The sequence below is a fragment of the Mauremys mutica genome, chromosome 4 (assembly GCF_020497125.1).
Source record: "Mauremys mutica isolate MM-2020 ecotype Southern chromosome 4, ASM2049712v1, whole genome shotgun sequence".
NCBI classification, from domain to species: domain Eukaryota; kingdom Metazoa; phylum Chordata; order Testudines; family Geoemydidae; genus Mauremys; species Mauremys mutica.
This window is the reverse complement of record NC_059075.1, coordinates 118,712,316-118,728,071: the sequence shown is the minus strand read 5'-3', so window position 1 is coordinate 118,728,071 and position 15,756 is coordinate 118,712,316. Positions and strand designations below refer to the sequence as shown.

At 50.5% G+C, this 15,756-nt stretch overlaps 1 protein-coding gene across 6 annotated transcripts in view; it reads right to left on the bottom strand.

Annotated features, from left to right (window-relative positions):
- Positions 1 to 15,756, bottom strand: part of RAB3IL1 (RAB3A interacting protein like 1) — a 45,432-nt gene that overhangs the window by 13,103 nt on the left and 16,573 nt on the right. For 5 of the 6 annotated variants that reach the window (XM_045013768.1, XM_045013766.1, XM_045013765.1 and 2 more), the window contains exons 2-4: positions 1,623 to 1,872; positions 1,154 to 1,249; positions 10 to 87 (exon numbers count right to left, since the gene is read on the bottom strand). In XM_045013768.1, coding sequence (XP_044869703.1) covers positions 10 to 87; positions 1,154 to 1,249; positions 1,623 to 1,872 — 424 coding nt within the window. Of the gene's footprint in view, positions 1 to 9; positions 88 to 1,153; positions 1,250 to 1,622; positions 1,873 to 13,739; positions 13,944 to 15,756 lie in introns of those variants that run through there. The other variant, XM_045013770.1, reaches the window with a different exon arrangement.

Below are 15,756 nucleotides of genomic sequence, written 5' to 3'. Positions count from 1 at the left end.
AGTCCTCACCTTTCCTCGTGCCTCCCTCAGCTGCTTCTCTGACGCCGCCTGCTTAGTGTTCGCGTCTCTTACCATCTTGTGCGCTTCCTACAGCGGAGAGAGAATGTGTTACTACCTGCTCATCGCAGCCAGAGTCCCAGCTACACACAGCCCCTGCAATGAGCAACCCCACAAAGCCAAGCGACGCATTCTACCCTGCACCCATGCAGCTCAGCAGTTCTCCTGGGGGCAGGGTACTCAAAGGTCCCTAGCAAGTATGGCAGCCTTCCCAAGGACAGTGGGGAGCTCAGAGCACAATACCCCTCCCAACTCCCCTGGGGCAGTGCACCCGGCGCAGGCCTGTCTCCGACTGGCACAATAAAAACCTGTCCAGTGCTAGGTGTTTGAGTGTCCTGGGCTGCTGGAAGATAGGGTTTTACTGGCCTGTGAGCTCATCATGAGCCATGGCACAAGAACATGGATCCTTTCAATATTCACCCTCTCCAGCAGAATGCAGTAAAGCAGCTCCCAGGGGTGCAGTGCACTGAGGGCATTGTGGTGCCTCTCTCCAGGCAAGGACTGGGTGCTGGCATCTGGGAGAGGGCTGGGGAGCAGCAAGCAGCTTGGAGAATGGGCCACATGAGAACAGCTGCAGCAAGCCTGGAGCACGGCTAGTGCACCAGCGAAAGGACTAAACTGTCAAGCTTCAGCAGCAGCAGCAATAGTCGAATAAACCTGTGATGTGGACCTGTGATGTGGACCAGCTGCTTTGGGGGGAAGCAGGACACAAACACCCAGACTCTCCTAGACCGGGTCCCGCCTCAGATACCACTGGCTGAAAACCTGTGTAACGAATACACGCGCTGCTTCATTTTACGTTTCCTGCCAGAGTGGCTGGGGTGACTGGAGGTGGAGTGGGGGAAGGGAGAACTCCTGTTCCCCATACCAGTGCCCTGCATGCTGCCCCTCCCCATTAACACAGCTGCCAGCTTGCGCCATGCTCTGCCATCCTGCATATGCAATCGGCCAGCTCTACTGTACAGACTGGGAGGGGCTGGCCATGGATGCAGGAAACCCCGAAGCAAGGGCAAAGTGAGGAGAGAGTCTGTCCCAAGGGGGACAGTGAGTGACCTCCGTTTAGGGAGTAACTGGGGAAGTGAGAGGGAAGTGGTACCTCGAACAGACTGGCTGTCAGCTCCTCCAGCTCCTGCTCCAGCTGCTCTCTGACCTTTGACAGCCTCTCACACTCCTCATCCTTCAGCTTCAGCTCCTGCAGAGAGGACAGCCGGGGACTTTGGCACGCTGGGCAGAAGCACATACCAGGTCCCAGTACGCTCTGCAGACAGCACCACCCTCTTCCATGTACCTCAGTCTCTCCCACTGCGTCCTGCTGCCCCCTCCCGCTCTGCACGCACTGACACTGCTCCTCCCCCAGCCCCACGTCTGTGCGGATTCCAGCCCCACCTTCCCCACTCACCCCCAATCACTGCAGGCGCTCACCCTGCGCTCATTGTTAGTACCCTAACAGGGCATGTTCCCACCTTCCAGTCCATGGAAACTCCCACCCCGTCTACCCTTTTCACTCTTCAGTTCCCGGTCTGTGCCCCCCTCTCACACACACATCCTCATGCCCAAGCCTTTACCTTCTGTGCTCTGTGGAGCTCCTCCTTCAGGAACTCTGATCCCTTCTCACGGATCTCCACCGAGGAGCTGCGCAGGCGGGAGACATTGCGCTGCGCTGTGGATTGGTCGTCGTCTCCCCCACCTGCCTCCCTGCAGCGAGCATCCAGCTGCGGCAGCTCCTTCCCGCCGCTGGATGATGCCAGCGGCTTCCATTGTCCCACCGCCGGCTGCTTCTGGAGCTGCTGGCTGCCTTCCTTGAACGGGGCCTGGCTGGGGGACATAAGCATGTGAAACATGAGCGAAGGGTCAGAGATCCAGGGTGTGGACAGCGCCAGGATCCAAGCAGCTTATGGCCCCACCCAGATCTCATCATTTAAGGGGTTTGCGGTAGAAAGCTCTCCTCCCAGTGGAAATGAGCCTTCGGCTAATGGCCAGCACTGAGAGGGATCATGATACCCAGGGGATGATAATGCTGCAGGAAGTGTGTATAGCTCTAGGGGGTGTGGAAGGGCAAGGGGACGACATGGGGCTGATGTCCCACTTGAGACCAGAACACAGGGCAGGCTAATCCACAGCTCAGGTGATAACGTCAAAGCAGACCCGAGGGGTCTCCAACAGCATTTGCAGGCCGGCTGGACCGTGTCATGCTGGTGTCTCACCCCACTGCGCGCACGTGCTGCATGGCGCGTCCCCTGGCTTGGTGATCCACAAAGGAGTCCCCACAGTGCTGGGCAGAGCAGGGCAGCGCACACATCCAACCCGCTGCCCTACGGGTACAGGACAGCCAAGCAAGATGTTAATTGCACACAGGTCGAAGAGCTCAGAGGGCATTAATGGCACTCAAGGCCAGCCTCATCCCAAAACAACCAAGGGACTGCTGGGGCTCCATGCTTAAGGGACCTGCAGCTCAGGGGCTAATCCCCCACTCCAGAAACTGAATCCACCTCTCTAGAGCTAAGATCAGGAAGGGGAGGCAACTCAAAGGCTTCATCTCTCACCATCCCAATCCCAGGTGCCCTGGCATTTGGGGAAGAAGCACAGACTCCCTCAGTGCCAGAGTCTCTCTAAAGAGCGGAGGAGGGCGACACAAGGGGCATCAGGCAGGATTAGCTCAGAGGAGCCGCTTTTGCGCTGTGGGTGGCAGCACTGGGTTCGCTCTCCCTTGGTGAACGGCCTTCTAGGAAGGGAAAACCCTAAACAAGCCACTTCCTCCCATTCAGCTCTTCGAACAAGGACCGGGACAGAATCACCAAGGGACACACTGGGTCCAGGAGCCCATTATGAGGACCAGGTTATTGTCGAAGGGAGATTAGAGTTAATACAACCGAAGGGATGGCAGAGAGCCCACACACACACACACCCCTGTATCTGTGCTGTCACGCTGCCCCCAGCAGGCACCCAGCCAGCGAGAACTGAACAGCCCAGGGAGAGATCACAGCTCCTTGGGAGGAATAAAAGCAGAGGTGCCATTTGGGGGGGTGGGAGGGGCTCCCTCCCGCACCCCAAGTTTCGTACAGGCGATGAGCTCCCTTGGCGGAGCTCTTAAGGGCAGCACAGCCTGAGTGTGGAATGTGAGTTCTGCAGAGGAGACCTGCTGCTCCCAGCTTGTGGCCCTGGAGCAGGGAGTCAGTATTTTGTTTACAAACAGAGGCAGGGTGATTAGGATAAGAAAGGGCTGGTAATTAAATTAAGGATCTGGAAGTCATTAGATGAGCCTGTAAAACAGGAATCCCTCTGCAGGGAGTGGAGGGTGTTACAGGGGATGCAGAAGAAATACAGCCAAGCCTTCTGAGCCAAGGTTACATTCAGAAAAGTGGGAAGCTTGGGGGGTGGAGGTGAAAAGAAGGGGCCAAAACCCAGAGAAGGGATAGCAGCAGTGGTATAGAGAAGTTCCCACTCTCCCTGTGCTACTTATGTGCCCTCATTACCATAGTATCTGAGCACCTCACAATGTCTAACCTATTTCTCCTCACAGCCCCTCGGCGAGGTAGAGCCGTGCTGTTATCCCCATTGTACAGATGGGGCACTGAGAAAGACAGAGACTAAAGGCCAGATTTTCAAAGGTATTTAGGCACCTAGTGGGATTTTCAAAAGCGCCTAGAAAGTTAAGTGCTTTGTAAACCCCATTAGATGCCTAGCTGCATCTTTGGATGCCTACAAACCTTTGAAACTCTGTCCCTAAGGCATACAGGAAGTCCATGGGGGAAGTAGAGCCCAGGTCTCTCAGGGCTAGCTCCTTATCCATTGGACCAGTCTCTCTCTCCGCTATATGCTGCAAAAAAAGTGGACTCTGATAGATGGGAGCAAAATAAAGAAGGCCAATTCTCTGAGACTCCAGCAAACGGTCTGAGACAATTGGAAAGGATGTCATGGTTGACAGCATGAAAAGCAGCAGAGAAGAAAGAAAAGAAAGAAGTCAGATGAGAGGAGATCACTTAACCCCCAAGGGTTGGCAGGTTCTGCCCAAGGCTAGGTTGTAGAGCAATGGCTGCTGTGAAATTTTACATTTTAACTGAAAATAATTTTGTTTTGTCACTTTTTGTTCTGAGTTTGAGAAAAGGAAGGAATGAGAAAGTGTTGTATGAGTATCAGATGTGTTTATGCCTCAAATTCTTAGGGTTTCAGCTGTACCCAGGCCAATTCCAGAACAAAGATGAGAAATTGCATCCAAAGAGTCCATAAAGTCGATGATTATTGTCATGATTTACATTATTCACTGGGCACCATCTCTGTGCTCAGCAGAATATGCCAGGAAATGTAGTCCCAGAGCCAATGTGTATAAAATGTGTAGCCCTGGATAAGATGGTTCAGATATTTAAGTATGAAGTGTATAGTTACTGAGCACATGTTAATATCTATGAGTGAAGGTGCTGACGGCAATAGAAGTTTTACTTGATTAAGGACTAGAAGATTTGACCCTCCAACTTTCTTTCAAGAGGAAGAGCTGCCCAGAGCTCCTGTGCCTGTTTATTTTCCTGTCCTGCCTGCAGTGGCCCTGACAGACCTCAGAAGTCTCAAGTTTTTTCTCAACTTTAAAACGTGGCATTTTCTTGGTGTTTAGTTTTAAAACTGCAACTCAATCACTGTAGCGTTGTGTTCAAGAGCCTTCTGGAAAGTCACTAGCCTATAAACAGAAATCAGTGTTGCCAACTCTCATGATTTTGTCATGAGTCTCATGACAATTATTGTTTTCCTTAAAGCCCCAGATGCTGGAGTCAAGTGGATATGTGACGATTTCAGCCTTCATTCTTAGAAGAAGAAGAAGTTTCTAGCCCTCATGGCTGTGGAGAAAGCTTAAAAATGTGACTCCAGTGCACCCTAAAGGCTTGAAAAGCAGAAGGCAAATAAAAAGAACACCAAATCTATTATTTTTACATAATCTCATGAGTTTAAAGCCAATCTCATGATTTTTGGTGAGCCTGATTCATTTTTGAATGTGGTTGGCAATACTATGAAAGTGACTTGAAAGTGTCAGTTTCATTCCTATTTAAAGTCAGTTTCTAATCTATTACTTGCAGTGGGGAAACACCCCTAGAGCCCCAGGCAGGTGCAGTATAAACTCAGGGGGCCTTACCCTAGTAGGATGTTTCCAAAAGTTATTCCAAGCTTGGTGAACTGCAAAAAAGTGATTGAAAGTAATCCAGACTTTTCTGCAATTGTTTCATTCAAGAGTTAGTAACAAAGTAAGAATATACATTAAATTTTTAAACCTAACCAGTGTCCCTTAAGTGACTTGACACAAGGTGTCAGTATAAGAGCTGAGTGGGTCTAATATTTACTATTCTTTCTTTATATAGGAATTAGATACAATCCTCCTGGAAGATATTTCTAAGTTATTCTCTGCAAAACAACTAGAGTCTTCAGGCGCCTAAGTAGTCCCTGGAATCATGGTTAAAGTTGCCCGCCCCCCACCAAAATCTGAAATGGTGCCTGTGAATAAAAGTCTCCGTTATTCGCAGCAAGGGAATTCTCCAAACCCAGACGCAGCCCAGCTGAGCCCTTGGGGGAACGGAGATTGGAAAGAGAAGCTGTGTGTACTAGCAAGACATCCATCACCAGGGCCCAAGGGTGAGAGACACGGAGGCAAAGATCCCAATTGAGACACAATGCAGGTTGCTTTAAAATGACATGAGCAATGCATCCTTACAAGGGGAAGGATGGTCCTGTGGTTGGAGCACTGGGCTGGGAGTCCTAGGATCTAATCTCAGCCCCATCCCTGATTTACTGAGTGGCTTTGAGCAAGTCACTTCGCCCCTTTGTGCCTCAGTTTCCCCATCTTTACAATGCAGGTAATTTACACCTCTAGCTGACAGGGGTGTTGCAAGGATAATTAACTCATTCATGTCTGTACAGCACTTTGAAAACACTATGTATAAGCGCAAAGTTACAGTCCCTGATAAATTTTTATATGAAATAAGACCGCACAAGAGAGAGTTAGGGTCTCTTTTCAAAGCCTTGGCCTCAATTTTTAAGGTCTCACCTGCAAGACCCTCATGTGGAATGAACTGTACAGAGCTCCCCTTACTCACTCTGAGGGACAAAGAACAAAGCTGACCACAGCAGGACTCAGTCCTGTGACTTCAGGGAGCCCCAGTGTTTGTGAAGTGGCCTCTGCCTCTGATCCAGGATTTCTGATGGACGTAACTTACAATAAAAAAGCAGTGAGATACCAAGAGGTCTGTGTGGGATACAAGCAAATACACAGTGGGCCTAAAGTTAAGGACATTGGCTCCCACCTGATCCAAAATTTCATTGTGGCAAGCGAAACCTCACCTCCTTTCACCGCAAACCTGTATTTCCCACATGCTCAGCAACCACCCCCAACTAAGGAGGAGCTGGCTCTATTTTTAACCAAATATTTACCACCCTCAGTCCAGTGCATTTCCACTGAGCAGACACAGGGTCACTATTTTTCCTCTTTATTGATTTCAGAGGCTGGCAAGTACATCCACAGCAGAAAGAGGGGCCCAGATGCCAAGCTCAGCTCCCCACGCAGAGACACTTCCAGGGGACTCCTCTCTGAGGCTCAGCAGCTCCTTGTCAGGCACTTGCCTCAGGCTCCAGAGGCAGTCTCCTTGTTTAGCTTCTGAGCTGGCGGGGGAAGAGGGGCTCTGGCAGCAGGGGATGTGCAGAGTTGGGGATTCCCAAGGGAGTTGGATGGGGGTGACTCCAGCGTTGCCAGGGGGTTGAGGGAAATGCTCCAGCCGGGTCAGTACCCAGCTGTCGGGAGATGTCAGTGTGTGGTCAGAGTCCTTGGGGAGCTGGGGAAGGTGCACAGCTCTAAAGGGGAACCTGTCAGGGATCTCCAGCAGGGAAAGCTGCAACCCACCACTGCTGTCAGACAATATGGCCACAGATACAATGTGCCATCGGAGGTCAACATGCCTTCCAGGTGCACTGACACAGCTAACCCCGGTGTCAATCAATAATTGTCAATAGCCCCTTGTGGAGGCTTTGTCCTCCTCCGAGCCGGACGTAGGTGAGAATATCAGCCTCGCATTTGGTCTGTGATCTGCTGTGCCACTCCACGGGCTGTTCATCATGGAAGGAGGCAACAGAGGTGAGGGTAATGGGGAGGTGGTCTAGCATAGGGGGTGGATTTGGAGCAGGATCCAAATGCAAGAGCCAAAAGGAAAGGAAAGAGGCAAAGCAAAATCAGGAGAGAGAAGGGAAAAGGTCAGATGAGATGAGGCCCAGCAGATCACAATTGCTCTAGGATAAAAGACAGCGAAGAACAAGCAGCAGCCAATGCAATTCAGAGAGCCTGGTTAAAAGAGGAGAGGCGAGGTGCAGGGAAACAGGCGTAGAGAGTGGGAGGAAAAGATAAGAGCAGCAACTAATCCGAAAGCACAGGGAATGAGTGCTGCCGGGGGTTAAAGGTGTATTGCACAGGGCCTGCGCCATTGACTTCTAAAGGAGCAGGATTGGGCCCACAGAAGCTTCTTTACTGGGAAGAAAGGGAGAGGCATTAATAAATGAGGAGGGGGCTAAAACGAATGATTAAAACCAAAAGGCTGAGAAGCCAAATTCCTCTTTAAAAGTCTGCATTAAGGAAGAAAAGCAGGAGAAAGAGGTTAGGCCGATTAGGCTGTAATGAAGATCCTATGGTGATTATTGTTTATATAGCACCAAGGGCTGATCCAGAGCTTCCTAAAGCGCACAGAAAGAGTCTCAGTGACTTCAGCAGGCATTGGACCCAGGACCAAGTGAGCTAGGTTCTTCACATGCAGGTTTGAAAACAAGATCCCTGCTCTCAACTGTTGATGAGAAGAAGATAAATAATTGCGAGGCGGGGGCAGGGGGTGACAGCGAAGAGGGGCAGAATGTATAAAGACAGTTTGTATGGATGACATGAATCTCAGGGTGCTAACAGAACTAGATAACAACTGGAAATTATATTTGAGAAATGACGGGAGAACTGGGAGAGATACCACAGGATTGGATGGGGAAGCAAATGTGGTACCAATCTTCTAAAAAGTAAGAAAGTGCGATCCCCGCAATTGCTATCTGATAAATCCAGTCCATGTGCCACATAAAATAACACAAAAAATACGCAGAGAAAGAAGTCTTTACGCATCTAGAGGATAATGGGAATGGGTTATTACGAACAAATCATCCCAAGCAAACTGAAAGGCACTTTTGATTGAATTACAAAACGAGAAGGAAGGCAGAACATATAGCTGGGCTTTAGCAAAGCATTTGATGACAGTGTCACACAAAATGTTACAAGGCAGATCTCATTCCAGTTGGCTTGAACAGCATAGTGCTGACACATGGGTTGAATGAAAAGTGGCTCAAGGACCATAAACAAGGTGTAGTGAATGATAAATGGCAGCTTTGCGAAAGGGATTGGTGCCCAGAGGAACATTACAGAGACTGGCATGTTAGGCATGATTTTACTGAACAACCTCATTAACGATCTGGAAGGGGAGGGAAGCCGCCACTAATTTAATGTGCAGATTATACTAAATTGGGAAGTGCTGAAAACAGCAGCAAGTGAAAATGTGTGTGGGGAAAGAATGGGCAAGAAATTAAATGAGATTCTGCCAGAAAAAATTAAACCTAATACCACAGAGGAAAAGTAATCCATACAGAGATATTCAACAGGTCAGATGTACTAGGGAAGCAGCAACACACCTTGGGGCCCTGCTCCAAAGCCCACTGAAGTCAACAAGAAAGAATCCTGTGGCACCTTATAGACTAACAGATGTTTTGCAGCATGAGCTTTCGTGGGTGAATACCCACTTCTTCTTCTTCCCTTGCATCCGAAGAAGTGGGTATTCACCCACGAAAGCTCATGCTGCAAAACGTCTGTTAGTCTATAAGGTGCCACAGGATTCTTTGCTGCTTCTACAGAACCAGACTAACACGGCTACCCCTCTGATACTTGAAGTCAACAAGACTCTTTCCATTGCGATCCCATAGCAAACTCCAACCTAGAGAGAAGCTCACAATGCGATGCAAGCAAAAATAGGCAACTACAGTATGGGAGTGCACACAGAGAAATATTATATGACCAACCAGCAAGGTGCTGGTTCTCCCTACATTGTGCTGGCGAGACCACACCAAGTCTACATTATATGCAGCTCTGGGCTGCTCAAATCCAGGGTTGGCAAATCAGAGAGTATTCGGAAGAGAACAAGAGAAATAAGTAATGGTTTGGCTGCATTAATGTATGAGAGAAGATTAGCAAACATAAATATGTATAATTTGCCTAAACAATGACAAGGAAAATGGGATTAACAGTCTTTGAAAGGTATGAACACCAAGGAAGGAGAAGAATTAGTCAGGGTGATCTAACAGGGTATGACTAGGAGGAAAGGGATGAAGTTAATCAAAGGAACATTTAAACTGTATGAGACAAACCCACCCCAGCATACCACTGTAGAAATCAATGGAGCTTCACCAAGGATAAATATGGCGCAAAGCAGGAAAGGGAGAGAGGGAGGTCTATTCGGCTGTTAACAGGCCGGTAAATTATGGGATGGAATTAAAAAATTTAAAATGAGATTGGATAGAGTCCCGAAGAATATATTGCCGGAACAATCCTTCCCCAGCTGAGAAACGGACGAGAGGGGACCTAATAGGTCTTTTCATGTAAGCCGCCTCCTCCTTTGCTTGTCTTTGTTTCTCCTTTTTCATAGGATGGAGGAAAAGCAAATTCAGAGACAAATCAGGCGAGGGAAGAATTACAGGGGAAGCAAGGAAGAAGCAAGTAAAAACGGTGGACCTAACGGAGACTCACTTAATGTGTTCCCAGTGACAGCTATATGAGGGACACCATAGCTTAGAGGTGTGCAGTCAACCTGGGGGTTTTTTTTTTAGTAACCTACTAGACTACAGGTGCATCCAGATACACTGCAGCTAATGGTACAAGAAGGGTTGTCTGGCATTGTTCTATGGACAGGATACCACACTTTCGAACCATGTTAGGGAACTAGGTTCCAGCCCTGGAACAGCAAGCCCTGTGGTGTCATGTTTCACCAGGGGGGGTCTCAGAGTTTCTTACCAACCTTAACTAAATAACCCTCACACCAACCCTGAGGGGTAGGTATTATAGCCCCCATTGTGTAGACAGGGAGACTACCCATAGAGAGGGTAACGGGCTTCCTCCAAGTCACACAGTGACTCAGCGAGGACTAGGACACAAGGCACCCAGAGTACCAGAGCCCATTTGCATTATCACATCTAGCGGCCATGTCATGCTTTGTGTCAGAGGGTATCACAGGAGGATAAGAACCCAGGTCCTGTGATTCCCAATCCTGAGTTCTAACTGCTAAGCCACGCTGCCTCCCTTGCACTTTATACCTACAGACGACTCCCAAGCACCAATTCCAGTGATGCAATGCCAGGGTGCAGAGCTCTAGGCTCTAGCATCCAGCCCCAGGCCTGTTAGTCTGGACAGCACAGGGCTGATTATCCAGGAATGGGGGCAAACCTTGTGACCAGTCAGCACCCCAGCTCCCCTACAAGCAAGCTGGACAGGAGTTAAATGAAGGAAACATGAGTCTCTCCTCTGAGAGCAGGTGCCACATTGCCCATGGGCCAACGATGAGTAGGGATTGGGAGAACCCCTCCCTGCCTAGCCTGCAAAGCAGGGAATGAACAAACCAGCGTCATGATGGACATTTTTAGTCCTGCCTACACTATAACTACATTGCTGAGGAACCCTGCAATCCCCTAACTCAGTTTGACCCTGGCTACACTGCAAGAAAGATCAGTACGCTCCCCATGTCATGGGACTACCCTGAGGTAACCAGTCCCCCAGCACAGCCGTGGCTACGGTGTAGACAGGATCGTGAAGTACCCAGGCGACTAGGCAGTCAAGCCTTTATCTAGATTGCCCTGATGGGGCTCTGAAACCAACATTTCACTGAGACTGAGAGGGTGATGGAGGTTCTCTCCTTTTGCTGTTGCTATTGCCAGACTGGCTGGAGCCTGTGCTCTGCAGGATGATGGGGGGGGGGGTATTTCGAAGGCTCTTCACAATAGGAAATACTAGCTAGAAACTTTTTTTTAGTTGGATTCTGTAGGGGAAAAAAAAAGAGAAAAATGTGCAGGATCCACACTTTTTTCAGCAGGCCCCACTCGTTTCCTGTGGAGTTGATCTGACAGTTATTTCCTGTACGAACTGCCTGCGCGTCTCTCTGGCTAAACTCTGCATTTGAGTTCACAAGGGGATCCTGGCTCTTCTATTCTGATCTCCTGCCACAGATCAGCCTGAAATCCACACATGCAGAGACAGCAGGAGGCAGGATTCACTGCACAGATTCGAAAACAGAGTGTTGCCCATACTGATTTAGCATTGTGCAGCCAACCAGTCTCCATGTACATCCTCAGACACACACCTGCCTCACCTGACTTGCACAGGCACTCACTAACATACCTCTGAAAGGTTTATGCCCTGCCACAATAGGTGCTACCTGCCTACTATACTGTAGCATGCTGTTCATCTGTCTCATATTTGCTTTATAGGTAGAAAACAGCCAGGAAGCAGGCTGGGGTGTTCTTGTATATGCTGTTAATTAAGTAGCATCCAGTATTTCTCTATGCAAGATACTACACATAAATATACTCTATTGGCACGTTATTGTGGTTCATGCCTTATTCAGATTCTGTATCACACACACACACGCACACTTCAGAAGAGATCAGACCTTGAAAAATTCAGCCCACGTGGTGAGAGTTATTAGAAACTCAAAACCAGTGGTTAGATTGGAAATGCCTGTGCAACCTGAACTAGAGCTGTTCCTGCGGATGCCACTATTAGTGAGGGTGCAGTTTTAGTTGCTTGGAGGCTGTAAATTCCCCCATATTTTACTCTTTCCGGGGCAAATGTAACACACACATACATGCACCACATTCACTTGCCCAGAGGCCATGAGACGAACAATGCAATGTCTGTAGATCACACTTTAAAAAACAAAAACCAAACCAAACCAGGGGCAGTTTTCATATTAGGAAACTATTTCCTTGTTAGGTGCCCAATCCTGCTCCCATGGGAGTCAGCGGAAATGCTGACAGTGACTTCAGCAGGATCTAGAATCGGACCCAAAATTCCAGTGATGATTTTTCTCCCCATCAACTCATCTCCTTTTCTCTTCACCATTAACTCTCTCTGAGCCGTTCAGCATTAACCCCGTCTCTCTGCCCTTTAGCACTCCCCCCCCCCCGGTTCTCTTTATTCCTGCAGCCCATCAGTTTCTCATCTCTCTTCTCCCTCATGTTCTTCTGTTCACGCTGGTAGCTTTCCCCTGCTTCGTGGATTCTGCCTTACCCCTTTCCCAGCCTTTCACACAGCCACATCACTGTGCAGCTAAAGAGCAGTTTCTGAGGGAGAAAATAATCTCAAGCAAATAAACACGGTTTCCACGTGGAAGAAGAAGAAACTACAGATGGCATCTCTCTCGCCATGCTGCCTGCACACCTCATTTTGACACGCTGGCTGCTCCTTGGGGCCGGGGGCACAGTCGAAGGTATCAGTGACCTCAGGAGAATGCAGCCTCCTGGATCTGAGGTTCTAGAAACTTTATGAACGCTGCAGAAACTAAGGTCAGGTCACTCCCTGCTCCCACCTCTGCTGTTCTAACATGCTCCCTACTTTGGGTCTGAGCAGATCTAAACCTTTACAGACTCCAGGGAAAATAGACACCCTTCCCACACAACCAAAGGTCTCTGCCATCCATCCATCCATCCATCCTTCTTTGCACAGGCACACAGACAGGGGATGGGATAGATAACACAGGAAAGCGGATCCCTGGGACAAGAAGTTGGGGGAGTAAGAAGCCTCCTTCCTTCCCAAAAGGATCCCAGAAGGGATCACACAACCCCACAGAGTTCCCATTCAAGCACTAATGGAGCCATAACCAGCTGCTCCGGAACAGACCCTGAGCATTCTCAGCACCAACATCCGAACTCAGAGCCAAAGGACCAGCGCTAGTGACCCAGAGCCAGGTACCCAACAACCCCATCAGGGTATATTTCCCCCAGCACCTGCCTGGGGCCATTGGCTCCTTCCTCAGAGACTTTCCGCTCCTCCTTTTCAGACCGTCTGCAAGTTTCACTCCTTCCCACCCGGCTAGGAAGGAAAGGTGACCGCTGAGTGCTCCACACCCCCAGCTAGGGTGACCAGATAGCAAGTGTGAAAAATCGGGACGGGGTGGGGGGTAATAGGCATCTATGTAAGAAAAAGCCCCAAATATCAGGACTGCCTCTATAAAATCGGGACATCTGGTCATCCTACCCCCAGCCTGGGGCCCCCACAGCAGAGCGCCCAGGGCTGAGGCGCTGGAACAATTTGTGTACTGGGGGTGCTGAAAGCCATTGAACAAACTGTAAACCCTGCATATGATAGAAACCACTACCAGCCAGGGGGTGCGGCAGCACCTCCAGCACCCTTAGATCCAGCACCGATGAGCAGGGACCAGGAGCACCCAGGGGTGCACGCCACAGAGAGACCGGCTGGAGGAGGGGGACCAGGCGGCCAAAACAGGCTCAGGGAGAGGCACCCCAGGTGCGGGTCCCATTGCGGCTACAGGGGACAAGCCGGTCCCCCCGCTCCCCTCCGGAGAAAGAGGGAGCCAGGGCGCAGGGAAGTTTTTTAAGGCGGGGAGGGGGGAAGCCGGCTCCAGACCTACCCGCTCCACATGCTGGCTCCGGCCCCCGCCCTGCCCGCGGCCCCTCACGCCGGGCGCGCTGCTGCAGCCATCCCCACGCCGGGCTGGGGGCCAGCGGCGCCTCCCCGGCCCCGCGCTGCAGCCGAGCGCTGCGGCAATCCCGGGAACCCCGGCCCGCCGCGCGCCGCCGCTCCAGCCTGGCTCCGCCGCCGGAGGGGGGTGGGGGGGATGGAGGTCACATGACCTCTGGGCGGCTCCAATTGCAGCATGCACGTCCCCCTCCCCGAGCCTCATGTGACTGCTAATTCAGCACCGAGCCCGGAGCTCTCCCCAGGCTCGCCTGTCATCCACGCGCCGGGCATCCTGCAACTCCCCTGCACAGACATTGGCGGTGCATGGAACGCAGCCTCCCCGCCCCCTCCCCCCCCACTCCATCGCAGAGACCCCCAGACTCAAAAATCACTGCAACAGTCGTGCCTGGAGACTGAGATCTGCCCGCGGAGAAGATCGCTGTTCCCCAATTGTATGGGCTGGCTTGAAAATTCAGCAGGCAGGGTTTCCGCTCTCCCTGCCTTGCACCCAGCACAAACGCTGACAGCGCAGATTGTTTCCTCGGGGCGGGTTCCCTGGAGAGAAGGATGCCAATGAGGAAGATCAATGGGGAGGCCTGGCTGACATTTTTGACTTCATTCAGAGGTGCTGGTGCTGGGGGTGCTGCCGCACCCCCTGGCTTGAAGTGGTTTCCTGTCCTACACAGCATTTACAGTTTGGTTCAATGGCTCTCAGCACCCCCACTATACAAATTGCTCCAGCACCCCTGGCTTCATCTGCGTGCTCTGGGATAAACCATAAGACTGACTATAATGTTGATGCTTTGTTCAAAGGTCCCTGTTGGGAGACAGTGGCAAATGCAAATAGCAGGCATTAAAGCAGAATTGTGTGGGTCTTTCCCTCCCCTCCACCCCCAGTTTGGGACTCAATTCTGTAGCTAATCCATGCATGACACCTTCATTGACCTCTGTGTATTATGCAAGGAAAGAATCTGCAGAGTCAGGCCCATAACTAACTGCAGGGTGATAATTACATTATAGAGTTACTATATTTCTTAATATCTCAGGTTTCTCCACACCCATTGCAAGGGCCCAATTGGACAGTTTAGTGGCCCAGGAAACTAGTCTACACCATCTACACTTTCCAGACCTAGAGACATGGCCCAGCTCCTCCTCCCTGAGCTGAATTCCATGGAGTTTAGTGTCTTTAAGAGGAAACTTTAAAAATCAAGAGCTTATCTGCTCTGGATGGACAGTCAAAGCCCTGTGGTGTAGCTGATTCCCCTTACAGGCCAACAGACTTTGAACTCAGGGTCCTTCAGCACTAAGAGCGTGAGCAAATGCTTGAGCAAAAGGACTATTAGCAGGGCAAATGGGCGGTCTCTCTGTCTGGCTGTGGTATTTATATGACCCCCATCACCGTAGCAAATGTGCATCTTACCCTCACCGTCTTTAATGTATTTATCCTCACAACACCACTGTGAGCTAGTGCAGTGTTATGTTATTATCACCATCATACAGATGGGGAACTGAAGTACAGTGGGTATGTCTACAAGGCAAAACAAAACAGCAGTTGAGACTTTCAGAGCCCAGGTCTACAGACTTGGGCTCACACTATGGAGCTAAAAACAGCTGTGTGGCTGTTTCAGCTTGGGCTGGAGCTCAGGCTCCGAAACCCACCTCTCCCCACCTGGGCCTCAGAGTCCAAGCCCAAGCGTCTACACCGGGGTGGCTAACCTGATCATGAGAAGGAGCCAGAATTTATCAATGTACATTGCCAAAGAGCCACAGTAATACGTCAGCATCCCCGCATCAGCTCCCACCGGCAGCCCCACCGATCAGTGCCTCCACCTCTCTCCCCTCATGATCAGCTATTTCATGGGGTGCAGGAGGCTGGGGTGGGGGAGGAGCGAAGGCACGGCAGGCTCGGGAGGGCACAGGAAGAGGTGGAGTGGGGGCAGGGCTTGCGGCAGAGCCAAGGGTTGATC